Raw genomic sequence first — 22,013 nt, 5'->3', positions numbered from 1 at the left:
GGGACAGGTTGAAAGGAGCCTTAAAAAGATCACGAAGTTCAACTTCCATAGGAAAAGGAGCGTGATGTGGCTCCAATGGACCTGGTGTCACAGCTGCTGAGGAGTCCTGTCCTAATCACATCCCATTAGCCCAACAGGAGCACCCACGTGTTTTTAAATGAACCACTGGTTTGAAGTACACAAAGCAAGAGCCTGGTGCTGCTGAAAAATGCAGAGATGCAGTTGAACTTTGTTGCAGCTGCACATAGTTGTGTTTCCCAGTGCCAGGAGGATAAGGATCTGTGACAGAATCCAGGAGTGCACAAAGGTAAGGATAACTTTCATCTGTGATGCTCTTGAAATGGAAGTGAAAAATTTAAAACAAAAAAATACCCAAAAACACAGAAATACAGTGTTGATGAAGCACAGATTTTAATATGAAAGGCAGATATATTCCAGAACAGAAAGACTACATTCCCCAAGGCATGGTACACCGTGCCTGTAACTATTCATTCAGAATACATTTTGTACATCACTGCAACAAACACAAAAGCCAGACACTCCAGCAGCATTTCTGGAGTTTGTACAGAATGGGTGTTGAGGAGAAGCAAGCTTTTGCTCCTGCAGTGGATGAAGAGGAGAGTTTGGGAGGCGAGACAGCAAACAGAGCAGGAAAAGATCATTCATTTTGAGCACTTGGGCAGCAGAGCAGAGCCTCAGTGCCTCCGCAGAGGGAAGCTGCTGTCACTGGGCTCTGTGCATTAGGAAGACGCCGCCGAGATTCGTCATCATTCCAGGCCGGGGTTGATCCTCACATATCAGCACCACTGCTGCTGGGTTTACCAGCCCCCGTAGCCGTAGCGTTGACCGTATCGTGAACCAAAGTGGTGACCGTAGCGGCTGCTGTACCAGCCGGGGTAGCTATAGCAGTCCCCATACAGGCCCCTGTAGCCACCATTCAGACCTCCAAAGCCATAGTGGTCCCTAGAGCCATAGAAGCCCCAGTGACCATAGAGACCATCATGGCCATAGCGGTCCCCAAAGTCGTAGAGGCCACCAAAGCCCCTGTAGTTGTAGGGGCTGCTGTAGTCATAGCCCCGGTAGCTGTGGAGGCCCCTGTAACTGTTGGGGAAGTAGCAGTCATCGTGGAGGAAAGTCATCTTTCTGCACTGAGGGCAAACCTGGAACACAGCAGCACAAAGAAGAGCCAAAGTGAGAAACGCTTCACAGTCACAGCTCAGAGCCCAAAGCCCTCTTGAGTGGTCCCATGGGGCAAAGGACAGATGCAATTTCTTTGTTACACCTCTTCTCCCGTTCCCCTTCTCTCAACTTTACCCATCTACCATCATCAGATTTTTTTTCCCAATTAACCAAATATTTTAAACCATTTCATTTCCCTTCTTGCTCACCAACTGTGGAACAGACCTGTCACAACTCCGAGCTAACCTACCGCTGCTTCAGGATTATTTTTAGTGAACATGGTGAGGAGTTATCAATCCTAAATTTCTTTTAGGATATCAGCTTTGTGTAAAGCTCTGCATTCCTGAATTTGTCAAGACAGCCTTCAGGAGAGTTAAAAAGAAAGAGCTTTAAGGTTAAGTAAAGCTTGAATCATCTGGTGTTTGCCAAAATGACTCACCACAGCTGCTGGATCCACAGCTTCAGTCCACACTGACTTCAGAATGGGATCTGCAAATGCTAACCCACCCAAGAAGCTACAGAATCACTAGCACACATCAGAACATCTAAAGCAGCACCAAAGCATTGAACCTGCCCACTCTGCAAAGCTGTAAGCGCGGATACAAGACAGCAAAACCTCAAGATTCAGGAAGCTGCAATAATCCTAACAAATTATTAAGCCAGTATTTCTAATTCTCATGAAGGCTTACCGAGTTCACCAGGAGGAGGAAGGCGAGAGAGCTGATAGAGAGCGTGGAGCTCAGAGCCCTTTTATACTGTTTCTTTGCCCTGGTGGCTTATCTAAGCCTCCTTGCATATTCAAAAGGTTTGTAGCCTTATTGGTTGGAGAATAAATTTGCCTGTACTCATCATATCTTCAATTAATATAATTTTCTTCATTGTTTGGGATTATTAGTGTGTTCTCAGCCTCACTTATGTCACACATATTACAGGTTTCTTTCATCTTACAATGTTCTAGGTCAACTACATTCCTGATACCATTTTATTGTCTTCGCTGTCAAAACTTGAGTTTATTTAAATGTAATATAAAGGCATCTGTAAGCTCCCAAAGCCATTAGAGAGAGAGGAAATTTCCTTACAACGCAAAATCTTCCTACATTTGGATCATCAGAAACTCCAATGTATTGTGGCAGGGTCTTCCTATGGAATTTTCTGTTACACTACTGAGCAACTGCAGCAAAGAGAACCAGCACAGCCAACAAATAAATCCTAATTGCATTCCTCCGAAATGTTGATTGTGAATAAAAGTCACGCTGCTGCGTAAGCAGAAATAAAGTCTTCAACAAGAATGGAACGACTGCATCGTTTACACCTTAATTCATCGGAGGACGTGATCGTGAGCTCAGCGGAATGCAATGAAGAAAACAAGCACAAACTAGGACTGGAAAATAATAAATAATAAGAATTTGTGGAGATTTTGCTAAATGCTGCTTCCCAAGACAGTGATTTAACATTTTCTTAGTGAAGAATCAACCTCGTGTATCAAATATAGTACAATTGTGATGAATACTGGAGTTTTCTGTAGAACTCCTTGCATGACCTTCACCTAATTTCCTCCGTTAATTTGAATATAAAGTAAGGATAATAATGAGCAAGCAGAATGTTGAGGCATCCTCAGAATTTTGAATACCAAAGCTCTTCATAAACACTCATTAATGTTTTCAGTTTGCAAAGTGTTGCAGTATTTTAATATTAATGGTTTGTCACCAAAAGACACCACGAGATTTAATAATATGGTCAGTTACAACATAGAAGCTCTCTTGTTTCTGTGTCCTAATAAGGTGATGCACTGTATGTTCTATACAAGTCAAAAGCTAAAAATCCGTTTCCAAAATAGGAAGAAATACATGGGAATATCCTTAGAGCAGAAACGGAGAAGTTTCTTGAAAATCAGAGCTACGGAATGAGGAACAAAACCAACACTTCTGGCAAGAGAACCCCACCAGTATCACCAGGCACGAAGCACAGGTCACAGCATTGCTGAACAGAGTATCTACAGAACGCTGCCTCTCAACACAGCAGAAAAAGCCTCCTCTTCTCCCCTCCACATTAGACCACAAATTAAAATCCCAAGTGAATGGTGCATCTACACACAGATTGCGCAACCGGTAATGGCCTAAACATACCATCCACCCAACTACAAAGAATTCCATGCAATTTTACTAAAAATGTGCTGAGCCTATTTCTTCCTGTTTTAAGATGAAAGAAATTCTGGAGGTATTACAGGTGTGTCATCACATCGAATTTGAAAAATATGAAAATCACTGACTCTGATTACATCAGTTGGAGCAATAATGCACGCAATAAGATCCATCGTGGAGCTAACTCCGGAGTTCGAGAGGGTATATATACAGACCTTGAACTCCAGAGCTTCATTCGCTTCTCTCGAGTTCCTCTCCTCGGTGAACCGGGTAAGTCCACACTGCCTCTACTCTACTCTTCTTGATATGTGTTTGTGTGTATATATGTGTATGCGTGCTGTAAAAATACGTGTGTGTGTCAGTTCTCAGCTGGTGTTTTCTAACTACTGTCAGCAGAGTGTTTTCTAACTACTGTCGGACGCTGTGTTTTGCCCAGGGAGGCTGTGGATGCCCCATCACTGGAGGTGTTCAAAGGCAGGTTGGATGGAGCACTGGCCAACCTGGGCTTGTAGCAGATCTGGATGTTGGTGGCCCTGCCTGTGGCAAAGGGGGTTGGAACTGGATGATCCTTGGGGGTCCCTTCCAACCCAAGCCATTCTATGATTCTATATGAGGAAAAAAGTTTGGGGGGATTCAGAAGGCTAAACAGACAAATGAGGTGGCTAAGAAGTGAAAAGTCTTTTGGTGAGGACATGGACTCACTCTGTTCCCTGCTGTGTGTTTCAGGTTTCCCTCCAACAACCAGCAATGACTTTCCACAGGGAATTCTACAACAACGAGCACTACTCACCCTTCTGCCAGGAAGACCTGCATGGTTTCTGGGGCCTGAATGACCACCGATTCAGGCACCCGTATGGCCTCCACTGGGGCCACCACCATGACTACAACCAACATTGGAGCCCTTATGGCTACAACAGAAGCCTTGGAAGCCTGTATGGGAACAGGAGCTTGAATGTTCATGGGGGTTATTATGGGCATGGAGACTTCTTTGATTTTGGGCACCGCCACCCCTTCTTTTCTCAGCTTGGCCACAGATACTGGTACTGAAGCTTCTATCCATGCTAAAGCAGCAGAAAGGCAGTCAAGAAATGAGACAGATCCTTTGCTAAGCTTATGATGCTGAGAAATGCTGGGTACCCACACCTCTGGCTGTGTTCAGTGAGACATGTGGGTGCCAGGCTGCATTAACCCTACCCTATATGTAACCCTCTAATATTTCTATCTCCTCTGCTATCACTCTAAAGGGCAATTTGAATTAGAGCAAGTATTGAGGCACCTGTAAAGTATTGAGGCAGATATAAAGCTTGCTGAAAGTCTTGCTTTACTCCACTAGGTGGGTAAGAAAATTTCCTTTTAAATTAATTTACAGCCACTTTGTGTTGCTATAGCGATATATATAGTTCTTTGTCACTGAGAATCAGACTTTAACTGCTATGAAGAAGTCCACTTTGCTCAGTTACGAACTTCTCCAAAGACAACATGGAAAGAAGCTCCTGTTACGTAGCCACGCTGTGCCTCATATGGTAGTGATCAGAATTTATGAGCAACTCTGAGCAAGAAACATGCCTGGACTGACAAATTCCACGAAGAGAATCATCATCTGGCATCAGACCCACTCTACTTGCTGAAGACCCTTTTGTAAAGCTGCAAACTTATTATTTCTGTAACTTCTCACTCTTTATTCATTAAAATGACTCTGCATAGTAACATCAGCTGTCTAGTCTTCTCTTTTTGTCTTTGCTGACACACCACCAGAAAGGGACCAGCAGCAGTTCTACTGACAAAACATACACTAAGATGGAGGTGTAGACTCCAGGTGCCAGGGAGCATTGTCACATCTCCATCTGACATATTCCAGCCCCAACTTGCTTCCCAAATTAGGAAGAAGTTCTACCATTTTTAATTAACCCATGACCCTGAATTTATTCAACACTTCTCCAGAAAATCACCCCAGTTGTCCGTCTGTAAGTGCTACATGTGCACTCCTGGATCAAACTGTGTTTTGTGCTTGAAAAATGACTTCCAAAGGAAATATTATTGAGTGGAACTTACATTCAGGTGGTCTGCCAAGGAAAGATAGCAATGCTTCTTAGGGTTAGAGAAGGACACCCAAGAGAAAAGACCAAAGGCAACCAAGTTATGACCTATGGAGAAGTCCTCTGCTTTGCAAACTGAGCAGCCAGGCTGTTCAAGCAGTTCCTGTCTGCCTATACTATGTTCCCCTGGAACACTGAGCAGCCTTGATTTAGATTTAAAATAGTAAAGATTATAATCTGGCACAAAATGAGGTGGTTCAACAAGCACACCCTAGACACAGCTGCATGGAGCCCATGCAAGCCCACTTGCACATCAAAGACTCCAAGAGTCAAAAGGCTGTTGTAGATGTGACTTTGAGGGGGCACCTCTGGGCTGATTTCTGAGAGATACCCTACATACTCTTTCTCTCATGGTACCCACCCTCATCAGCATTTTCTCAGCAGAGAGTGCTGAAGCTGTGTCCATAGGCAGAGAAATGATGATAGCTGGCAAAGACTCCCTTGTGCTGTAAATGTTCTTCCTTCTGTTGAGCCCATTTCTTCATATCCTTGGTACTTTTGTGCAAAGAATTTGACCTTGGACTAAAGCACAGGAGAGGACAAGGCCCACAGACCCAGTTCTTCATCTGAGAAGAAGCAGCCTCAGGCAGGAAATGGGCCAGGCTCAGACCTCACCACTTTTTGCCCTACTTCAAACAAGATGGGGTCAGATAAGGACACCCTGGTGAGATGGTAAGGTTAGCACACTCCTCCACCCTCACCTCCTAGCAGGACACAGGCAGCAGATCAGTACAATGCTTTGAAACAAGCAAAAACTGTTGTGACGCTCTGCATAATCCTGCTGCCAGCTGCAGTCAGCAGCAGGAAGGGCTGGGTTCCCCAGGGAAAACCTTGAATAAGGTTCGAGGCTCCCACCACAATAACTTCAGCTCGTCTCCCTTGGGTGCCTTTAATTACCAGGCAGCTCTGTACCTATGAAGAACATCAGGCTGATCATAGCAGACCCAAATCATAGAACTGCAGCTCAAACCATCTTTTTACCCCTCTGTGCATCAGCCAATAGCACTGATGCTCTCCTCCCATGGATTAATCCCAAGGTCTCCCTCAGTTTCTCATACACCTGTCACAATAGTGGGTAAAGGGCACTTCCCCGTTTTGTAGGACTTTTTGCCCTAAGGCTTAAGAACATGGGGATGATTAGAGGAACTCTGTCTGCCTGAGAGAACCACAGGGGATGGCTGGCTAATTTAGTTAACAGAAAACTAACTCCTGTAATTTCCCCTAAACTTCCGAATGGCAGACTGCAGCAGGATGTACTTACTGCATGCATGTGGGAAACTGCCAATTTAAATGCACCTTGTGAGCAGCCCACATGAGGCACACTGCAGGATAATGCCTTCAGCACAAGGATACACAGCCAGAGCAAGAAGCTCTTTTAATGGGCAAGCCTATCCCAGATGAGATGTTGAGTCCCTTTGTGAATGCCTCTGGATGATGTCTTAGAGTACAACATCACAGAGAGGAAGGCAAAGTGGTATAGGAACCTGCTTTATCAGAAGCAGAAATGAGAATCATTTCAAATCTTGGTTCTCTTTAGATGAATATCCCAATCTCATAATGCAAATAATCAACCTAAGAGATATGAACGATGCTTCTACTATCTTACAAACCACACCAGTGTCCTCTGCAGGTACTTAATATCTAAAAGAATAAAAGATGCACTGCAAATAGCTCCATAGAAATCCACCAGCAAAACTTCTCCCTTTTACTAACGACTCGATGCTTTGTGGTGACTGAAAGTCTCAGCCTATTACACAGAAAGGGTAAATTTACACTCCAGTTTATTACCGAGTTTTATTTCCAAATATGCCACGAGCAAAGTAATAAAGATCCCTTCGTCTGGCTGTTGAGGCTTAGGGGATTTCTTTTGTAGGGAAGGATTTATGTGGTTGAAGCTGGTTGAACCATCTCATCCAGCCACCAATTATGCACCATTATGGTGCCCGCCTGCTCTGTTTTCCTTACATGAGGATACGTCTCCAAAGAGCAGCTACTCCCAAGTAAGGTAACATTCTAGCATTATTATGCTTTATTACTATCTATAAATTCCTGAGGAAATCTGAAGTTCCATAAATGGACCCAACCAGAATTCCAGAGTTCTGTAGCAAAGCAGCAAAGCCTGACGCAAAGCTAATGGCATTGGTTTCATCCTAGAAACACAAAATTCCATGCACCACCGATGCTCTTAACACTGCCGTAGGGAGGTTAAGCCTGATGAAACCTGGCAATGAAAACACACTGAAAATAAAAGCCAGCTTTGATTCAGCAGCTTCACATAACCAGGAATAGAAGCAGAGCTGTGAGCAGTAGTTTTTGCTAAGGGACAGCAATGGCAGGGAGGTGCACACAGCAATTCCCAGATCTCTTCAGGTTATCACCGTCCCAAAGCAGGGCGATAGGATCAGCTCAGTGCTGCAGGGCAGAGACAAACCAGGAGCAGAGGAATACACACACACGCAGAGCCCAGGAACATATTGCAAGGTCATGTTTAATGAGAAAGAAGCAGATCATACAGAGGCAGAATTATATGGTGCAGATTACAAATTGCTTGCAACCTGTGATTTGATGCAATGTGATTCACATAATGACTGGTGCTGTTTCCTTATTGCAGAGACAGACCTAAAGCACAGAGCATGGGCTGGTTGATTCCAAGACCCTTTCTTACACCTCATTACCCACAGAAAACACTGACAAAGCAAGCTAAAATGGGATCGTTGCCTGATCCCTACACACTGTCACAATGATACCTACAGGCGTCCTACTGGATTACAAACTCAGTCCACTGCACTGAGAACAAAGCACTTAGGAAGATGGGAAAGCATTGGGAAAGCAAAAGAAAGCAAAGGGTAATACGAGGAGGACGTGAATGGATTCTTGTTCTTCAGAAGATCGGAACATCTGCAGATTAACTTCACTGACAGCCTCAAAGATTCTTTGGTTCTTCCAAATGCTGGAGCTTTAGCTACAGGTCTACATTCTGCTCAGCATCTCCTGGATGTTCCTCTTCCAGCAGCTCCTCGCCAGGTTCAGCACGGTTTGCAGCTCCCAACCGGGTACCCCCGAGCCCACCGGGCACCCCCAGAGACGTGCAGACCCCCAGGGGCTGGGGCACCACTGAAGCCACTTCCAACTTCAGGGGCTCCCACGGACCCCACGGTGCTCTGCTGAGGGAAGGTGCTAAGGATCGGTCCAGGGATGGTGACAACCACTGGCGGAGGGTAGATGACCACCGTCGAGTCGGGGCACTGCACCACGCAGGGCTCGTTGCAGCTGTTGGCCACGGGCTGTGGCACAGCCACCCCACAAAGTGAGGGACTGCCATCAGTGCACGGGCTTAAGGAGTGCGTCATTTGGGAGACGGTTGATCTGAGGTGCAAGGGAATAATATAGGAAGAAGGACAAATTCTTACAAGCTCTACGATCAAATGTTAGAATAGAGAGCTACCAACAGGTTAGAGGGAAAGGCAGAGTTTTTCATAGCTGGGTTCTTGGAAAACATCACCTATAAGGTTTATATCAGACATCAGATGTGGAAATGAGACTTCGTGAATAAGTAATAGGAGTTAATCATCCTGACAGCATTGGAAGATCAGCATTTACCACAGCCAAGAGCCGAACAGCCACAATATGATGTATTTACATCAAGAAAACTTGAGCTTGATACTACAGAACACTTGCATAGGATTCACCCTGACTTAAAACAGGAAAACAAAAAAGGTTTCTTTAGAAAGAAGAATTCAAATCAAGCTTACCTACTGCGCAACAGAAATAAGAGAAATGGTCGGACACGGCCTGATGCTGAGTGCTTTTATACTGGCTTTTAGACTGCCCAGAGCACCTGAGTCACCTGCATGCATAGCATCCCAATCAATTACTAAACACGTTTCTTTCAAGACTTAACGTCGTTAATGAATGTCAATTGTTTTTAATAAATCACCCTTTGTAATTATTAGCTTGCCCTTCCACCTCTTGTCTATTTCAGAAGTTGACATGGAGGGGATACTCTGCGTGTCAGAGAAAAAAACTAAAGGACCACACTGTTCATATTCAATGTCTCCTCCATGAGAGGATTCAGCAGCCAACAGCCAAATGTCTGCTTGGAAGAAGAGGTCTTTGACTCAGCCTAGGTAGAGTTGCAAAAGTGAGGGATACGCTGCGTTCTTGGCATGGGGAAGCTGTGTTCACAATTTGGTGATGAAATCAGGCTGATGCAAAGCCTGCCCAAAGCCTGGGCATTCTGTAGGCTTCTTCAGGCTGAATTCTGGAGCAGTATATCCAAATCAGTCAGCGCAGCTCTTCCAATTAGACACAAGGCACACGTGTCTTTAAAAATGCAAGCTTTGACCAGAAAAAAATAAATAAATAAAATGGGAAGAAAAAAATAAGACTATATCTTATATAAAATTAAGCATCCTCTGCTGCAAAGCTGTAAATTATGACCTGATAAAGGACATGACAAAAAGGCAATAGATAGGGTGTGGCTTATGCAAGACTTTGACAGCTCATTTTTGCCAGCAAATCATTTGTTCAATAAAAGGGCGCCTAAATCCATGGTAATAACACATTACATACCCAGAACATCAAGTTCCTTTTGCTGATGAATCGTGACTGCTGGTATGGGGTTACGATCAGCCTTAAACACACTGATGGACGCTGAGGTTCAACAACACTCAGCAGCAGAGTCAGCAACAGATGCAATGGGCCGTGCCATACAGATGCTCCCCACATCCAGCTTATCCATTCTGATTTACATTTTGCTGCTCTTGTGACAGTAGAGAGGACTTGCTGGGGCTGCCCTGTTACAGGACATCTCAGAGCTTTCCCTCTCTGAACAGCAGTACAGTATCAAGGAAAAGACATGGAAAAAACTGCGGAATAGTTTCTGCCTACCAACAGATCTCAAAGGGAACCTCGTATCAGACTGGTAGAAAAATGCCTTGGAAGGACAATACCAGACCCCACTACCTTATGTGTTACTGGGGGTTAGAAACCCCCAAGATTTTGACATTCCTTTAATTGCAAACTGAGATTTATCTTCACGCAATCCTTGATCATTATGATCCTGAGACGCTTGTCATTCCTTTGGGGAATTAGCCCTGCCTTTCCTATAATAGAAGATAACCATGCAAATTGCAACATACACCTTTGCCTCAGCCGAAATCAGAGAGCAATGTAACCCCAACCCAAGTCCTTAAGAAGGGTGGAATTCAAAAATCAAATCATCGCTTTCAAGTTAGACAACAGAAGACAGAAGAGCTGAATTTTCTTTTTAAAACGTGTTAATAACATTGTGTTGAAGAAAAGGAGAGAGCCACTCTGCCTACGCTCAGCATCACTGCAGGGCCCACGTGCAGCACACAAAGGCTAACACCAGCATTAGGTGCCCAGGCGCCTTCTGAAAGCATTCTCAAGCACATCGTAAAAGCTCATTAATGTTCTACACAGCTGACGATGTCACATGGATGTTTTAACAAGAGCATTACAGCTCAAGCAAGCACCAGTGGACAAAGAAAGCAGTGATGCATCATCAACTGCTGAACCTCAGCCAAGTGTCACCACCTAAAGCAGCCAGAAGCAAATAAAGCAGGACAAACAGCACATGCATCAACTCAACAGCTTGAAAACGCTTGGGAATTACATTTCAGCACCTGAAGAAGCAAAGGTTTAAATGTAAATATGGAAATAGTCTCCCTCGTGTCAAGAAATAAACAGAGAGCTATCAATACCTCCAGGTACTCAGGTGCTGATAGAGCATGGAGTTATTCAGCATTTATCTGAACCAGTGGGATTCTTCAGTCATCAGTTGTGCATCATATTTACAAGTTCCATAATATCATGAAAATAAACCACTAAGATAATAGAATCATAGAATGCTTGGAGTTGGAAGGGACCTTTAGATTCATCCAATTCCAACCCTGCTGCTATAGGCAGGGATACCTATCAATAGACCAGATGGCTCAGAGCCCCATCCAGCCTGGCCTCCAATGCTTCTAGGGAGGGGGCATTCACAGCCTCACTAGGCAATCTATTCCAGTGTCTCACCATCCTCACAGTGAAGAATTTCTTCCCGATATCTAGTCTAAATCTCCCCTCTTCCAGTTTAAAATCATTTCCTGTCACTACCTGCCCTTATGAAAAGTTATAAAAAGTTATATAAATCAGCAAGCAGTTTCCTAAGGAGATGCTCTGAGCTGGAAAAAGGGGAAGAAATGGCAAAAAGAGTGAATTTCGGTAGAACTGCCATCACAACTCATAACATGACCTGTATCAGTGCCCATACATCATAGCTCAGCTTTGCCCTATTGGTAATCCCAGATACCACACCCATACAGGCCTACATTTACCCACACATAGAACAGAATAGCACTGACAGAGGCTCTGAAACAACATCTTCATCAGCGAACCTCTCATTAAAATTGTACAAGAGCAAAGGTCTCCAAGCTGGTCTCCATCACAGCAATCACAGGCAGCAATTTGAAGAATGCACATTGGAGCAGCATGGGGCAATGCCCACTCCATCCCTTTTCCAGCCCCATTTCCAGCTGTAAGAGCACCAGACACGAAGCCTCATAAAGTCAGGGAGGGACCCGTAACCTTTAAAAAGCATCGCATCAGACACACAATGAACGCCAGGCGTTGGGAGCATCCCTCCCAGCCCTGCTCATCCCATAAAGATTCAGCATTGAAAGAACCCAGCAGGGTGAGGTACATTTCATGCTATTTGGGGATCATGGTGCACTAATGATCCCCAGCGAGTAAAATAATTACAACCAATGAAAGCTGCTCTTGAACAAATTTCCCCCATATTAGGATTTGATCCACAATGGCTCAGGTTTTCCAGGCAGTGTCAGAGAGACCATATATAAACACATATCTGCACACCTCCAATCCAGTTCTTACTCTCCTCTCTGAGCTCGGTAAGTTTTTTTGCCTGCTTTTATTTCTAATTAGCTAAATGTTCTCTTGTTGACGCTTTCAGTTTGCACTTGAATCTCCAGAAATGCTGCAATGAGAAATAAGTTGGCTGCTTCCTCTGAAAAATTTTAGCTCTTTCTTGTTTGTAGGCATAGATTAGAGGCATTTAAAGCTAAACCTGAGATTTACAGAAGCTCTCTCCGTTTGGGATGTGGTGATCTGGCAATGTTAGTATCTTTAATTTGCTTTGAAAATCCTGAATTCTACACTTCTGCTGTAATAGAGAGCAGTGATTTCAGTAATTTGAGCAACTCTGCGGGCAGCTGACCTCTACCACAGTAACCAATCTGGTTTAGGTGATTTCTACAGTGCCACAGAGGCTTTGCTGTTCTGTTTGTTTTACAAACTCAGGGAGTACCTGCTCTCAGATTGCAGCAGGAAGATGCTGACCCAGCTTCCTGCAGCCTCCCAGCTCTGCTGATCCCTCTGCAAACAAATTGCACCGGTGGGACCTGACCCTCAGAGCTTTGTTCTCAGGGCAGCCCTGTCTGGTTGCAAACACAGCTGCCACCACCTTGCAACACACAGACGCCCGAGTATCATTTGTTAGCGCTGAGCAAAGCTGATTTGCAGTCAGATTTTGAGTTTTAATTAGGAAATCTGAGGCCTCAGCAGTTTCCCCCTGCGTTTGGACACCTCATACCTTCCAGGTGTGACAGAAGCAGGTCTGATGGCCCACATTAGGCAGTGCCTCTACCACCAGGAATTGAGTAGGGCAGCACTGGGTGCTCCACAGCTATGAGCAGACCTACGTGATTCCTGCAGCCCTTTGGTCCCCAGCTCCTACTGAGCAAACTCAGGAGAGAAAGAGCAGGAGATGGAAGAGCTGGGAGGGCAACCACACAACTGCATCCTGAGATGGAGTTATATTTGACTTTTTAGTTATCTGAACATGGGCAGCTTGAGCCAGGTTTCAAAAGTTGCTTTTTCCCTAATGAACAGGCATCTAAAAAGAGCTCCTACCACATCACCCTGATGATCTTCCAAGCTGCAATTCAAATCAGTCAAGCAAATACTTCAGCTTTACCTAGTACTAGCAGAAAGCAATTCTGGCTTCATTTGAAGCAGCTGGAAAGCAAATAGCCTTCACTACATGAGATGAGAACCTCAGCACCAACCCTAGCTATGCTGTTGCTTCAGTAGCAGAAATATGCAGGTCACTTGGCAGCTGAGCCCCAGACTGCCCTTCCAGCAATAATAGCTGCCTACTTCATCTGTTGCTATTAAATAACGTGATTTAAATGCCAGGCTGCGCGGTTTCTGCTACAGAATGAGGGCTGAGAATCAGAGCAGCAAGCTCCAGCAGCATAAAAGAGCTCATCAGACAGAAGCAGCAATCTGCAGGGAATTAATCTGCCTTTATCTCCTGCTGTGCTTTTTAGATTCATCTCCAGTCCAGGACTATGTCCTACTGGTACCAGTACAAGCAGCAGTGCTTCATCCCTGGTGGAGTGAAGAACATCACACCAGCATTCACGCAGTGCCACAGCCCTGGCCTGGTGAAGTCAGTGCCATGTGCATCTTGTGCTTCCAGGGATGCCAAGCAGTGCACTACCAGGAGGATGGTGCAGAGCAGCCCCAAGTGCCCCACACCGTGCACGTCCAGCTGCATGGAGAAGCACGTGCTGGAGGGCCACTCTTCCTCCTACAGCCACCAGTCTGCTGATGGGTGCAACGTGATGTTCTCCCAGCCCCACGGGCAGCACCTGTGCATGCCACACTGCAGGCAGGTGGGTGTTACGGAACGCCCTCAGGTGTGTGCTCCGGTCCACGTGGGTCAGCAAAGCTCATACCCTTGTTCATACCAGTGGTCTGACAGCTACCACTACCGCTGTGGGCAGAGCTAAGCTCCAGAGGTGCCCACCCCATCACTGAAGAGCAAGATGGATGAAGAGCAAGACGCAGACCCACATCAAAGCTCAGCACTGATTCCAGGGGTGCAGCCATCTCTTGCTGCATCCACTGGCTTGTGGATAGTCCCAGACCCTCACAACCACCCCACTCCATGTTATACTCTCACAGCTTTGTATCTACAGCCTCCTACCACCTCCAAAGCATCCACATCTCGACTTTCCTGCATTTGCTGGTGTAAAGGATATGTGAGCTTCACTCCAGGCATTGTCACTCACACAAATGGCAGCGCATCCTCAGAGCAGCATCAGCTATAGCCTAATGCCAATACCAACCAGGTCCTTCTGTTCTAGCATTGGTAAATGAACATTTCTTCCTGCTTTCAACTCTGCTTCACGGGAGGTGTTGTAAAAGAGAAACTGCACGTAAGTGCTGTGCTTTGTTACATATGCAACAAGCAAAAATACAACTCATCAACTAATGAAAAACAGGATCCTGCTTTCAAGCCAAGGGGATGCACTGCGTGTAACAACTCACTCCTGAAGCACTGCCTGCTTAAATATCCATCTCCAGTGTAACACCTCAATAAATGGAAGTTCTTGCCTTATTTTCTATTATATATATGCAATGCATAATAAAGTCTCTACTGCATCAAACTGCCCACTCTATTTTTACCCCCCCCCCCCCCCCCCCACCTCTAACTCAGCTGCCTCCAAACAGGCAATCCCCCAGCTGTACTGCAGTGCTGGGGGGATGAGCTCTGCTTCCACCTGTGCTGGTAACACTGGGATCTCAGAACAGCTCACAGTAAAAGCTGTCTCAGCTGTACGATGACTAACAGTGAATCAATTCAACCAGCAGCAAATGCTGAGATTAAGCCCAAGAGCCACGTGTCAGGGCTCTGCTCTGAACCCTAGGCCATGCTGTTTGATGCGGTGTGAAATTAAGCTATTTGCAAATCGAGGTCAACTTGACACCAAATACCAATAATTCCATTTAGATTTGCCTCCCCAACCATTACTTCTGCATTTGGAAATGAACTCCAGAAGTTCATATTCCATCATTCATAGAACGTTTAGGGAACACAGATGCACACTCCATCACAGCATAGTAGCCAAAAGGTCAGCACAAAACACAGCAAGGATGCATCTTTAAAGAAGAAACGGCTTGAAGAAATAAAGGCAGGGTGATTGTCTTGGAGCTGAAAACTCAGAAAGAGCAGTTCTGAAGCAGCACAACTTTCCCAGAGTCAGCAGAGCTGAGGATGACTTCAGCCTTCTCCAAATCTGCCGACCAGGAGAGCAATAATAACAAAGCTGCACTCCCCACCAAGCAGCCCAGGGGCATCTCTCTAATGTGGTGCATTCAAAGGAGGGCAAAGTGCAGAGGTGGGACCCAGAGAAGAGAAAGCTCTCTCCTGGTCACGAAAGCAGCACATCAGCACACTAAGCACAGAACAGAGGACTCCTTCTGCACCCCCCTACCACAGCACAGAGCATCTCCTGCATGGCTTTTCACCCCTCGCTGCAGACAGGTTTTAGGGGGCTACAGCACAGCACTCATCTGGAGAGATTCTTCGTTTAGGAGCTTGCTGCTCATCACGTTCTCTCCACCTCTTGCATGGAAATTCAGATGCTTCCCATCCCCACGCTCTGAGCCCCATCACTTCTGGAGCACAGCACTGCACTGGAAGCACACGCAGTTTGTATTTAAATGCTCCCAAGCAATACAGCTGTCTGCTCTTTCAATAAGCTGGGTGGCAACCACCATGGGTTTTTTTTTAATTATTTCTTATTAAAAGCCAAAGGCGTGAGAAATTAGGAAGGCATTGAAGTTGTCTCTGCCATTCAGGAACGGACATCTACAAATGAACAATCTACAGAGGCAGACAGACCCATCACGCTGGTTAAGCCCACATTGGGTTAAGTCCAACATACCTGACGGTCCCAGCCCAAGGACACCCGCAGGTATGGAGTCACAGACAGCTGACCCAAACTGTCCATGGGATGAGGAGGGGCAGAGGGACAATCCCAGACAGGCAGCTCCCTGCACACCCCCAGAGCCACAGTCATATCATATCATAGATTGGCCTGGATTGAAAAGAACCACAATGACCATCAGTTCCAACCCCTTGCTGTATGCAAGTCACCAACCAGCAGACCAGGCTGCCCAGAGCCACATCCAGCCTGGCCTCCAATGCCTGCAGGGCTGGGGCATCCACAACCTCCTTGAGCAACCTGTGCCAGTGTGTCACCATCCTCTGGGTGAAAAACTGCCTCCTAATGTCCAACCTAAACCTCTCCTATCTCAGTTTCAAACCATTCCCCCTTGTCCACCCTCACTCCAGACCTGCTCTCACCTCTGCCAGCACTTGAACCAAACCAGCCAGCACCGACAGCCCAAAACCTTTCATTTAGCACGGTCCCAAGCGTAGCATTCAACATTTATTACCATTTTTCAAACACTTCCACGTAATCTTTGGGCTCCATTAGCTAACAAGGTACAGCAGCTGCATGCTTTGCTTTCATGACAGGAGCAGCCCCAATGCAATCCCAGCTGTGCCCTCCTGTGGGCACCGCCAGCCTCTGCAGCTCCCACAGCTCTTCCAGCAGTGACAAAGCCACGAGCTGCTCATTTGCAATTAGCCGAATTGCACTTTGAGAGGATGCTGCAACTCGAGGCTTTAAAACACTTTGGGATGCCACAAAAGTAATGAGAAAATATTATCTAGGAAATTGCAGTACATAGAGGCTGTTAGGCTGCTCCAGCTGGACATAGCAGCAGCAAAATCCTTCATAGCAGTGCACAACACAGTTTAGAGCCATCCAAACCTATTTCCCGAAGCAGGAACTTTGTAGCATACCCATAGTTGTCCCACAGTGGAGCTGCAGGGCACAGCCGCCTCTTGGCTTCACTCCTTCCTTTGCAGATCCATCCTCCAAGAGGAAAAAAGAGGAGATAACAGAATGGTGGTTCTATTTGGTGGGTGCCCTCATCACTGAGCAATGAGCTACAAGCAGCTGGGGGCAATGCAGCTCCAGATAAACACAGGGGCTTGGATTGAGTGGTTTATTGAGCTTATCAGGTGGTAGTGAAGCAGGCACAGCTGAATCTCTAATGTCGGGCTTTGTTCAGAGATCTGTATTTTTCTGTTCACAATTCTTGTTACTACAGAAGCTGGATGGGAATCTGTTATGGTTTTACTGGTGATGTGGCAGGTTTGGGTTTGTAAAAGCTCGTTATGAACAGCTTCCAGAACATCAGCCTTGGGCCATTCTACCTAATTAATCAATATCAGAAGTGGGAACCTGGGGGGATTGCAGACCCTGCGACTTTTAAGGAGAGTGATTTTGAACCTTTGAGTGAAGGGCATGAGCTGAGAATGCTTTCCACCTCCTATCCACCATAGAAATCCATTTATATGGTTCATTTTCTCCTCCACAGCAAAATTGTACTGTAGAAAGGTTTCCCATTTCCTTGAAGTTCCCTGTTTCATAGTACTTCTGTCTAGAGAAACAAGCAGCTACGCTGTCAAGTACAAGAAATACCTCCAAAGGAGGTGAGAGGCTGTGGGGTCACCTTAGCACAAAGGGCTTTTCCCATTAATGGCATTAAGTCTGTTACCTTCTCACCATTTGCTGCTCTTGACCATCCTCAATGCTTACCTCAGAGACTGAGGTCTGAGCATAACTGAGCACCAAGTTTAAGCCCCAGATTCAGAAAAACCCCATTTTCTTCTCTCTTTTTGATGGGGGAGCGTTGAACAAAATAATTAAATTCATCCTTTTAAAAACATGATGAATGTCCTCTTTGGAGACATTCAAAATCAGGCTGGATGGGGCTCCAAGCAATCTGATAGAGCCATAGTTGCTCCTCTTTGTTGCAGGGGAGTTGGACCAGATGACCTTTTAGGGTCCCTCCCTACTCAAACTACTCCATGATTCTATGACTTCAAGCCAGAAAGCACTGGAACAGCCCTTGATGTCTCCGGCATTGCAGAGAGCACCGCCCCATGGAGCCCTGCCCCACCGAGCCCTACCGGGCTGCTCCCATCTGAACATCCCGGAGCTCCAATCGCGGTCCTGGAGCACCGCCCCGCGGTGGAGGAACACGCTGCGCACACCGCGGACCGCTCCGCGGGGAGCTGCTGCTCTCCAGGGACCTCTGCAGGGCGCAGAGCCCGATTTCTCCGAACCAAACAGGCGTTGCTCCACCTACAGCGCTGATTCCGTTTCCCTTCTCCGCTGTGAAGAGAGCCATGACGTTGCCTAAGGTGTTTGGGGCGACTTAAGAATGAGGTGGGCGTGAGAAGGCTGAGCGGTGCAGTGCGATGCGCCCTGCTGTTGAAATTGCAAGTTGCTGCACTGCTGACAGCCCCCTGAATGTGAAGGCAGCGATGTAGAAAAGCAGGTCTGTGAGGTTGGGATGTGGTGTTGGCTCGCCCATGACTAAGTGGTGTGATGGAGAAATGGGGTCAGCTTTAAAAGGAAAGAAGTGGTAAACCTGTTCCACAGAATCACAGAATGGCTCAGGTTGGAAGGGAACTTCAAGGATCATGAATCTCCAACCCCCCTGCCACAGGCAGGGCCACCAACCTCCACCTTTAATACTAGACCAGGTTGCCCAGGGCCCCATCCAATCTGGCCTTGTATACCTCCAGGGATGGCTTTCAGCTGCAGAGGGCAAATGCCACATCTCTCTCAGATGTGGGGATCGCAGACCCTGTGAGATCCCTCATCCAAATGTGCCAACTCCTTCCTGCTCCAGAGGGAGCCAGGGTTTGACGTGAGTTTCTGGGATTGCTTACAGAGCTGTTTTACCACTGGTTGTGTCTGCCTTTCTTATCACGGCCTCATCCTGGGGGATGTTAGTGGCAGAGAGGAGCTCTGAGTGGAGAAAATCCTTGGAGAGGGTCCCCTGTGTTGGCCGCATTCCTCTCTCCAACTGTCCTTGTCCCTATTGGACCAATTGGTGTTGATCTCATCTAAAAATCCGTGCGAAGCCTGTGGGGTGTTCCCAGGCAAATAAGTTAACTGTCGGATATGACCACTGATGATAATGAATGGAGCAATTAAGACTTTCCTTTCGATGACTGTAATTTAATGGGCTGGCACGAACCGGTTGAATAACATGGGAAGGAAGCTGCGTTTGTGTCATAGGTAAAAACTGGGCAGATGACCCACTAAAGAGCTGGGTGGGTCATACAAATAGGCAGCAATGCAGCCCGACTTGTCAGGTGGGGAGCAGCTCCTTCCCAGGGGGATAGTCCTGAGCAAAGTCATCATCACCACGTGTCCATGAGGGGCACTGAAATGAGGTTGGCCCTGACGCACTCTGAGTGCTGCTGGGAGATAAATGACACGTTCCCTCCTCAGAAAGCATCTCAGAAATGCTCCTCTTGCCTTTTGGAAGGGAAGGAGTGAGGATGAGAGCAATGCCCACTGTTAGAGAGGTGCCACGGGGAGCAGCCGTTGCCTCAGTGACAACCAGCATCCTCCAACCCTATGGGATGCTGTGCATGGGGTCCATGAAACTGCGTGTAGGGGCAAAAGGTTTGGGGCAAAGCAGGACGAAGTATTAGCTCCAATCCTCAGAACTGCAGAGAGTGAAACAAGGTACACACAGGTTTCTTGTTCCCTTTGCTGTTCTCCTTCAAAAGATCCTGAGAGGTTGAATTAATGATGGTAAGAACTGCTTGCTTGGGCTTACAGGGGAACATCAGAATTACCTCCTACAAGGGGTCTGTGCTGTGCAAATGAGCTGAAAATGTACAAAGGCTCTTCTCACGTTGCCATAACCTCAGAGTAGGTTCATTAAAACGAAGGGCTTGAAGATATTTCTTGTGCAAAGCACCAAGAGGATGGGCAGCACCGAGCGCTTCCCATGAACGCCGTGTCACGTACCTCTGAGCCACAGTGCTGAGTTGGATGAGTTGGTAACCTCCAGCAAGAACATCCCATAATTGCCTGGCAAACCACATTTTCCCACAATTCCCTGGCAAACCACGTTTTCCCTTATGGCTGGGGCAGGAAGCTCAGCGTGACAGGTGACATCCCTGCCATGGGGCTCTGGGGTGGGTGTGGGCTGGTGTTTCTTCCTCTATCCATAAACAGGAGGACATTTTCAATTTTCAATTGGTCTTTTCCCACCCAATGAAGCAGCAATGGTCTTGGGGTGTCTCTGCTCACCATTTAATACATCCAATGGGCTCATTTGACTGGGAGTATACAAACCAACACGGAAGAAGGCAGGTGGCAGCTCATTCCTGTGGGATTTCGGTTGCTTTATGCTCACGCTCTTCTGCCTTCTGTGCAAGAAAACCAAGAATGAGCTTTCAGAAACCAGGGGGTGCTTCCTATGATACAGACTGGCACGGGGTCCATTGCTGTGCCCCTCCTGAGCCCCACTACATCTCACTGTGGGCACCGGGCATGGGATGGAGCCTGGGTTCACAATTCCCCTTGGCATACACCATGGAGTCTCGGCTGACATCTTCCTTCATGCTCCAGCTTTCCTGCCATTACCAAATTGCTCAGTGATGAGACCGTGGGTGTGATAAGAGATCTGCATACTTAACTCAGCAGGGCTGTTGCTCAATCTTCACTTATCCTTTTTGCTTTATCTTTTGCTATCTCCATTTGGCAGACTCCTCTCTAGGTTGAGGCTTGTCTTGATATGCCAGAGCAAGATATGCAGTCCCGTGTATGAATTCTGTTGGGCTTTCTCAAAATTGCTAGATGTTTAGTAATTTAAAACAATAATCTGTTTATCCATGCTGCCATTTGTTATCACCTGCAGCAAACATTGTCTGAAAAAAGATGAAAAGCTCAGAAAAAGGCAGGAAGGAGGGGGAAGGAGAGGGAGAGAGGGAGAGAGGGAGAGAGGGAGAGAGGGAGAGAGGGAGAGAGGAAGGAAGGAAGGAAGGAAGGAAGGAAGGAAGGAAGGAAGGAAGGAAGGAAGGAAGGAAGGAAGGAAGGAAGGAAGGAAGGAAGGAAGGAAGGAAGGAAGGAAGGAAGGAAGGAAGGAAGGAAGGAAGGAAGGAAGGAAGGAAGGAAGGAAGGAAGGAAGGAAGGAAGGAAGGAAGGAAGGAAGGAAGGAAGGAAGGAAGGAAGGAAGGAAGGAAGGAAGGAAGGAAGGAAAGCATTTATCCTATGATCTAGGTTTGTCTGAGTTGCATATAGGTAGAAAAAAGAACAGTACAGCACTTCAATATATAGGGGCCAAAAGCCTTGGGGGGGATCACCTCTTTGTATCCAGCAGAATAGCATCCAAACACACTCACTACCAAAGCAGCTGTTAGAAGCACTTTGGCCTAAAAGACATTGCTTTGACACAGCCACTGTGAGATTCTATGCTGTGAGCTGTGTTAGCACAAACTTTGCTTTGTGCCACCACAGAGCTGAGGTGCTGCTGCTGTAGGGCAGGCCCAAACCATCCCGTTTTGTAACCCCATCCCGTATTGATAATTTCCCAATGAGATTCAGACAAAGGAGGAACCAGGATGCAGAAAAAGGGGAAATCAAAAACAGGGTGTGCCCATGGCTTTCATGTACGTGGCAAACAGCAGGAAGCAGAGAAAAGTGAAATAAGGGAAGAACCCATGGCTGGAGTGTTGGATTGCCAAAGTCACTCTATACTGGCAGGGAAAGTTGTTGGGGTACACCGACCCCATCATCACCTTCCATCATCATCACATTCCTTGACAGTGACACAGAACACACAGTGTGTTTAAATGAGAAGGGTTTACAGAAAGAGCCTAAGCCACAATCCT

General features: G+C 46.5%; 4 protein-coding genes across 4 annotated transcripts; 2 read left to right on the top strand and 2 right to left on the bottom strand.

The window, feature by feature from the left end:
* Positions 1–818: 818 nt before the first annotated feature.
* Positions 819–20,202, bottom strand: LOC306956208 (uncharacterized protein; the record flags this gene model as incomplete). Its single annotated transcript, XM_079547606.1, has 2 exons — positions 819–1,160; positions 20,146–20,202. The coding sequence occupies 2 exons, from the start codon at positions 20,200–20,202 to the stop codon at positions 819–821; spliced, it is 399 nt and encodes a 132-aa protein (XP_079403732.1).
* Positions 4,068–4,367, top strand: LOC306956219 (uncharacterized protein; the record flags this gene model as incomplete). The annotated part of the gene is made up of 1 exon (XM_079547610.1): positions 4,068–4,367. The coding sequence occupies one exon, from the start codon at positions 4,068–4,070 to the stop codon at positions 4,365–4,367; it is 300 nt and encodes a 99-aa protein (XP_079403736.1).
* Positions 8,443–8,766, bottom strand: LOC306956218 (uncharacterized protein; the record flags this gene model as incomplete). The annotated part of the gene is made up of 1 exon (XM_079547609.1): positions 8,443–8,766. The coding sequence occupies one exon, from the start codon at positions 8,764–8,766 to the stop codon at positions 8,443–8,445; it is 324 nt and encodes a 107-aa protein (XP_079403735.1).
* On the top strand, positions 13,795–14,238 carry LOC306956171 (uncharacterized protein; the record flags this gene model as incomplete). The annotated part of the gene is made up of 1 exon (XM_079547586.1): positions 13,795–14,238. The coding sequence occupies one exon, from the start codon at positions 13,795–13,797 to the stop codon at positions 14,236–14,238; it is 444 nt and encodes a 147-aa protein (XP_079403712.1).
* Positions 20,203–22,013: the final 1,811 nt, after the last annotated feature.

This window comes from Tetrao urogallus (assembly GCF_951394365.1).
Source record: "Tetrao urogallus genome assembly, chromosome: 28".
NCBI lineage: Eukaryota > Metazoa > Chordata > Aves > Galliformes > Phasianidae > Tetrao > Tetrao urogallus.
The sequence above is the reverse complement of the archived record's forward strand: the minus strand, read 5'-3'. Positions and strand labels throughout refer to the sequence as shown.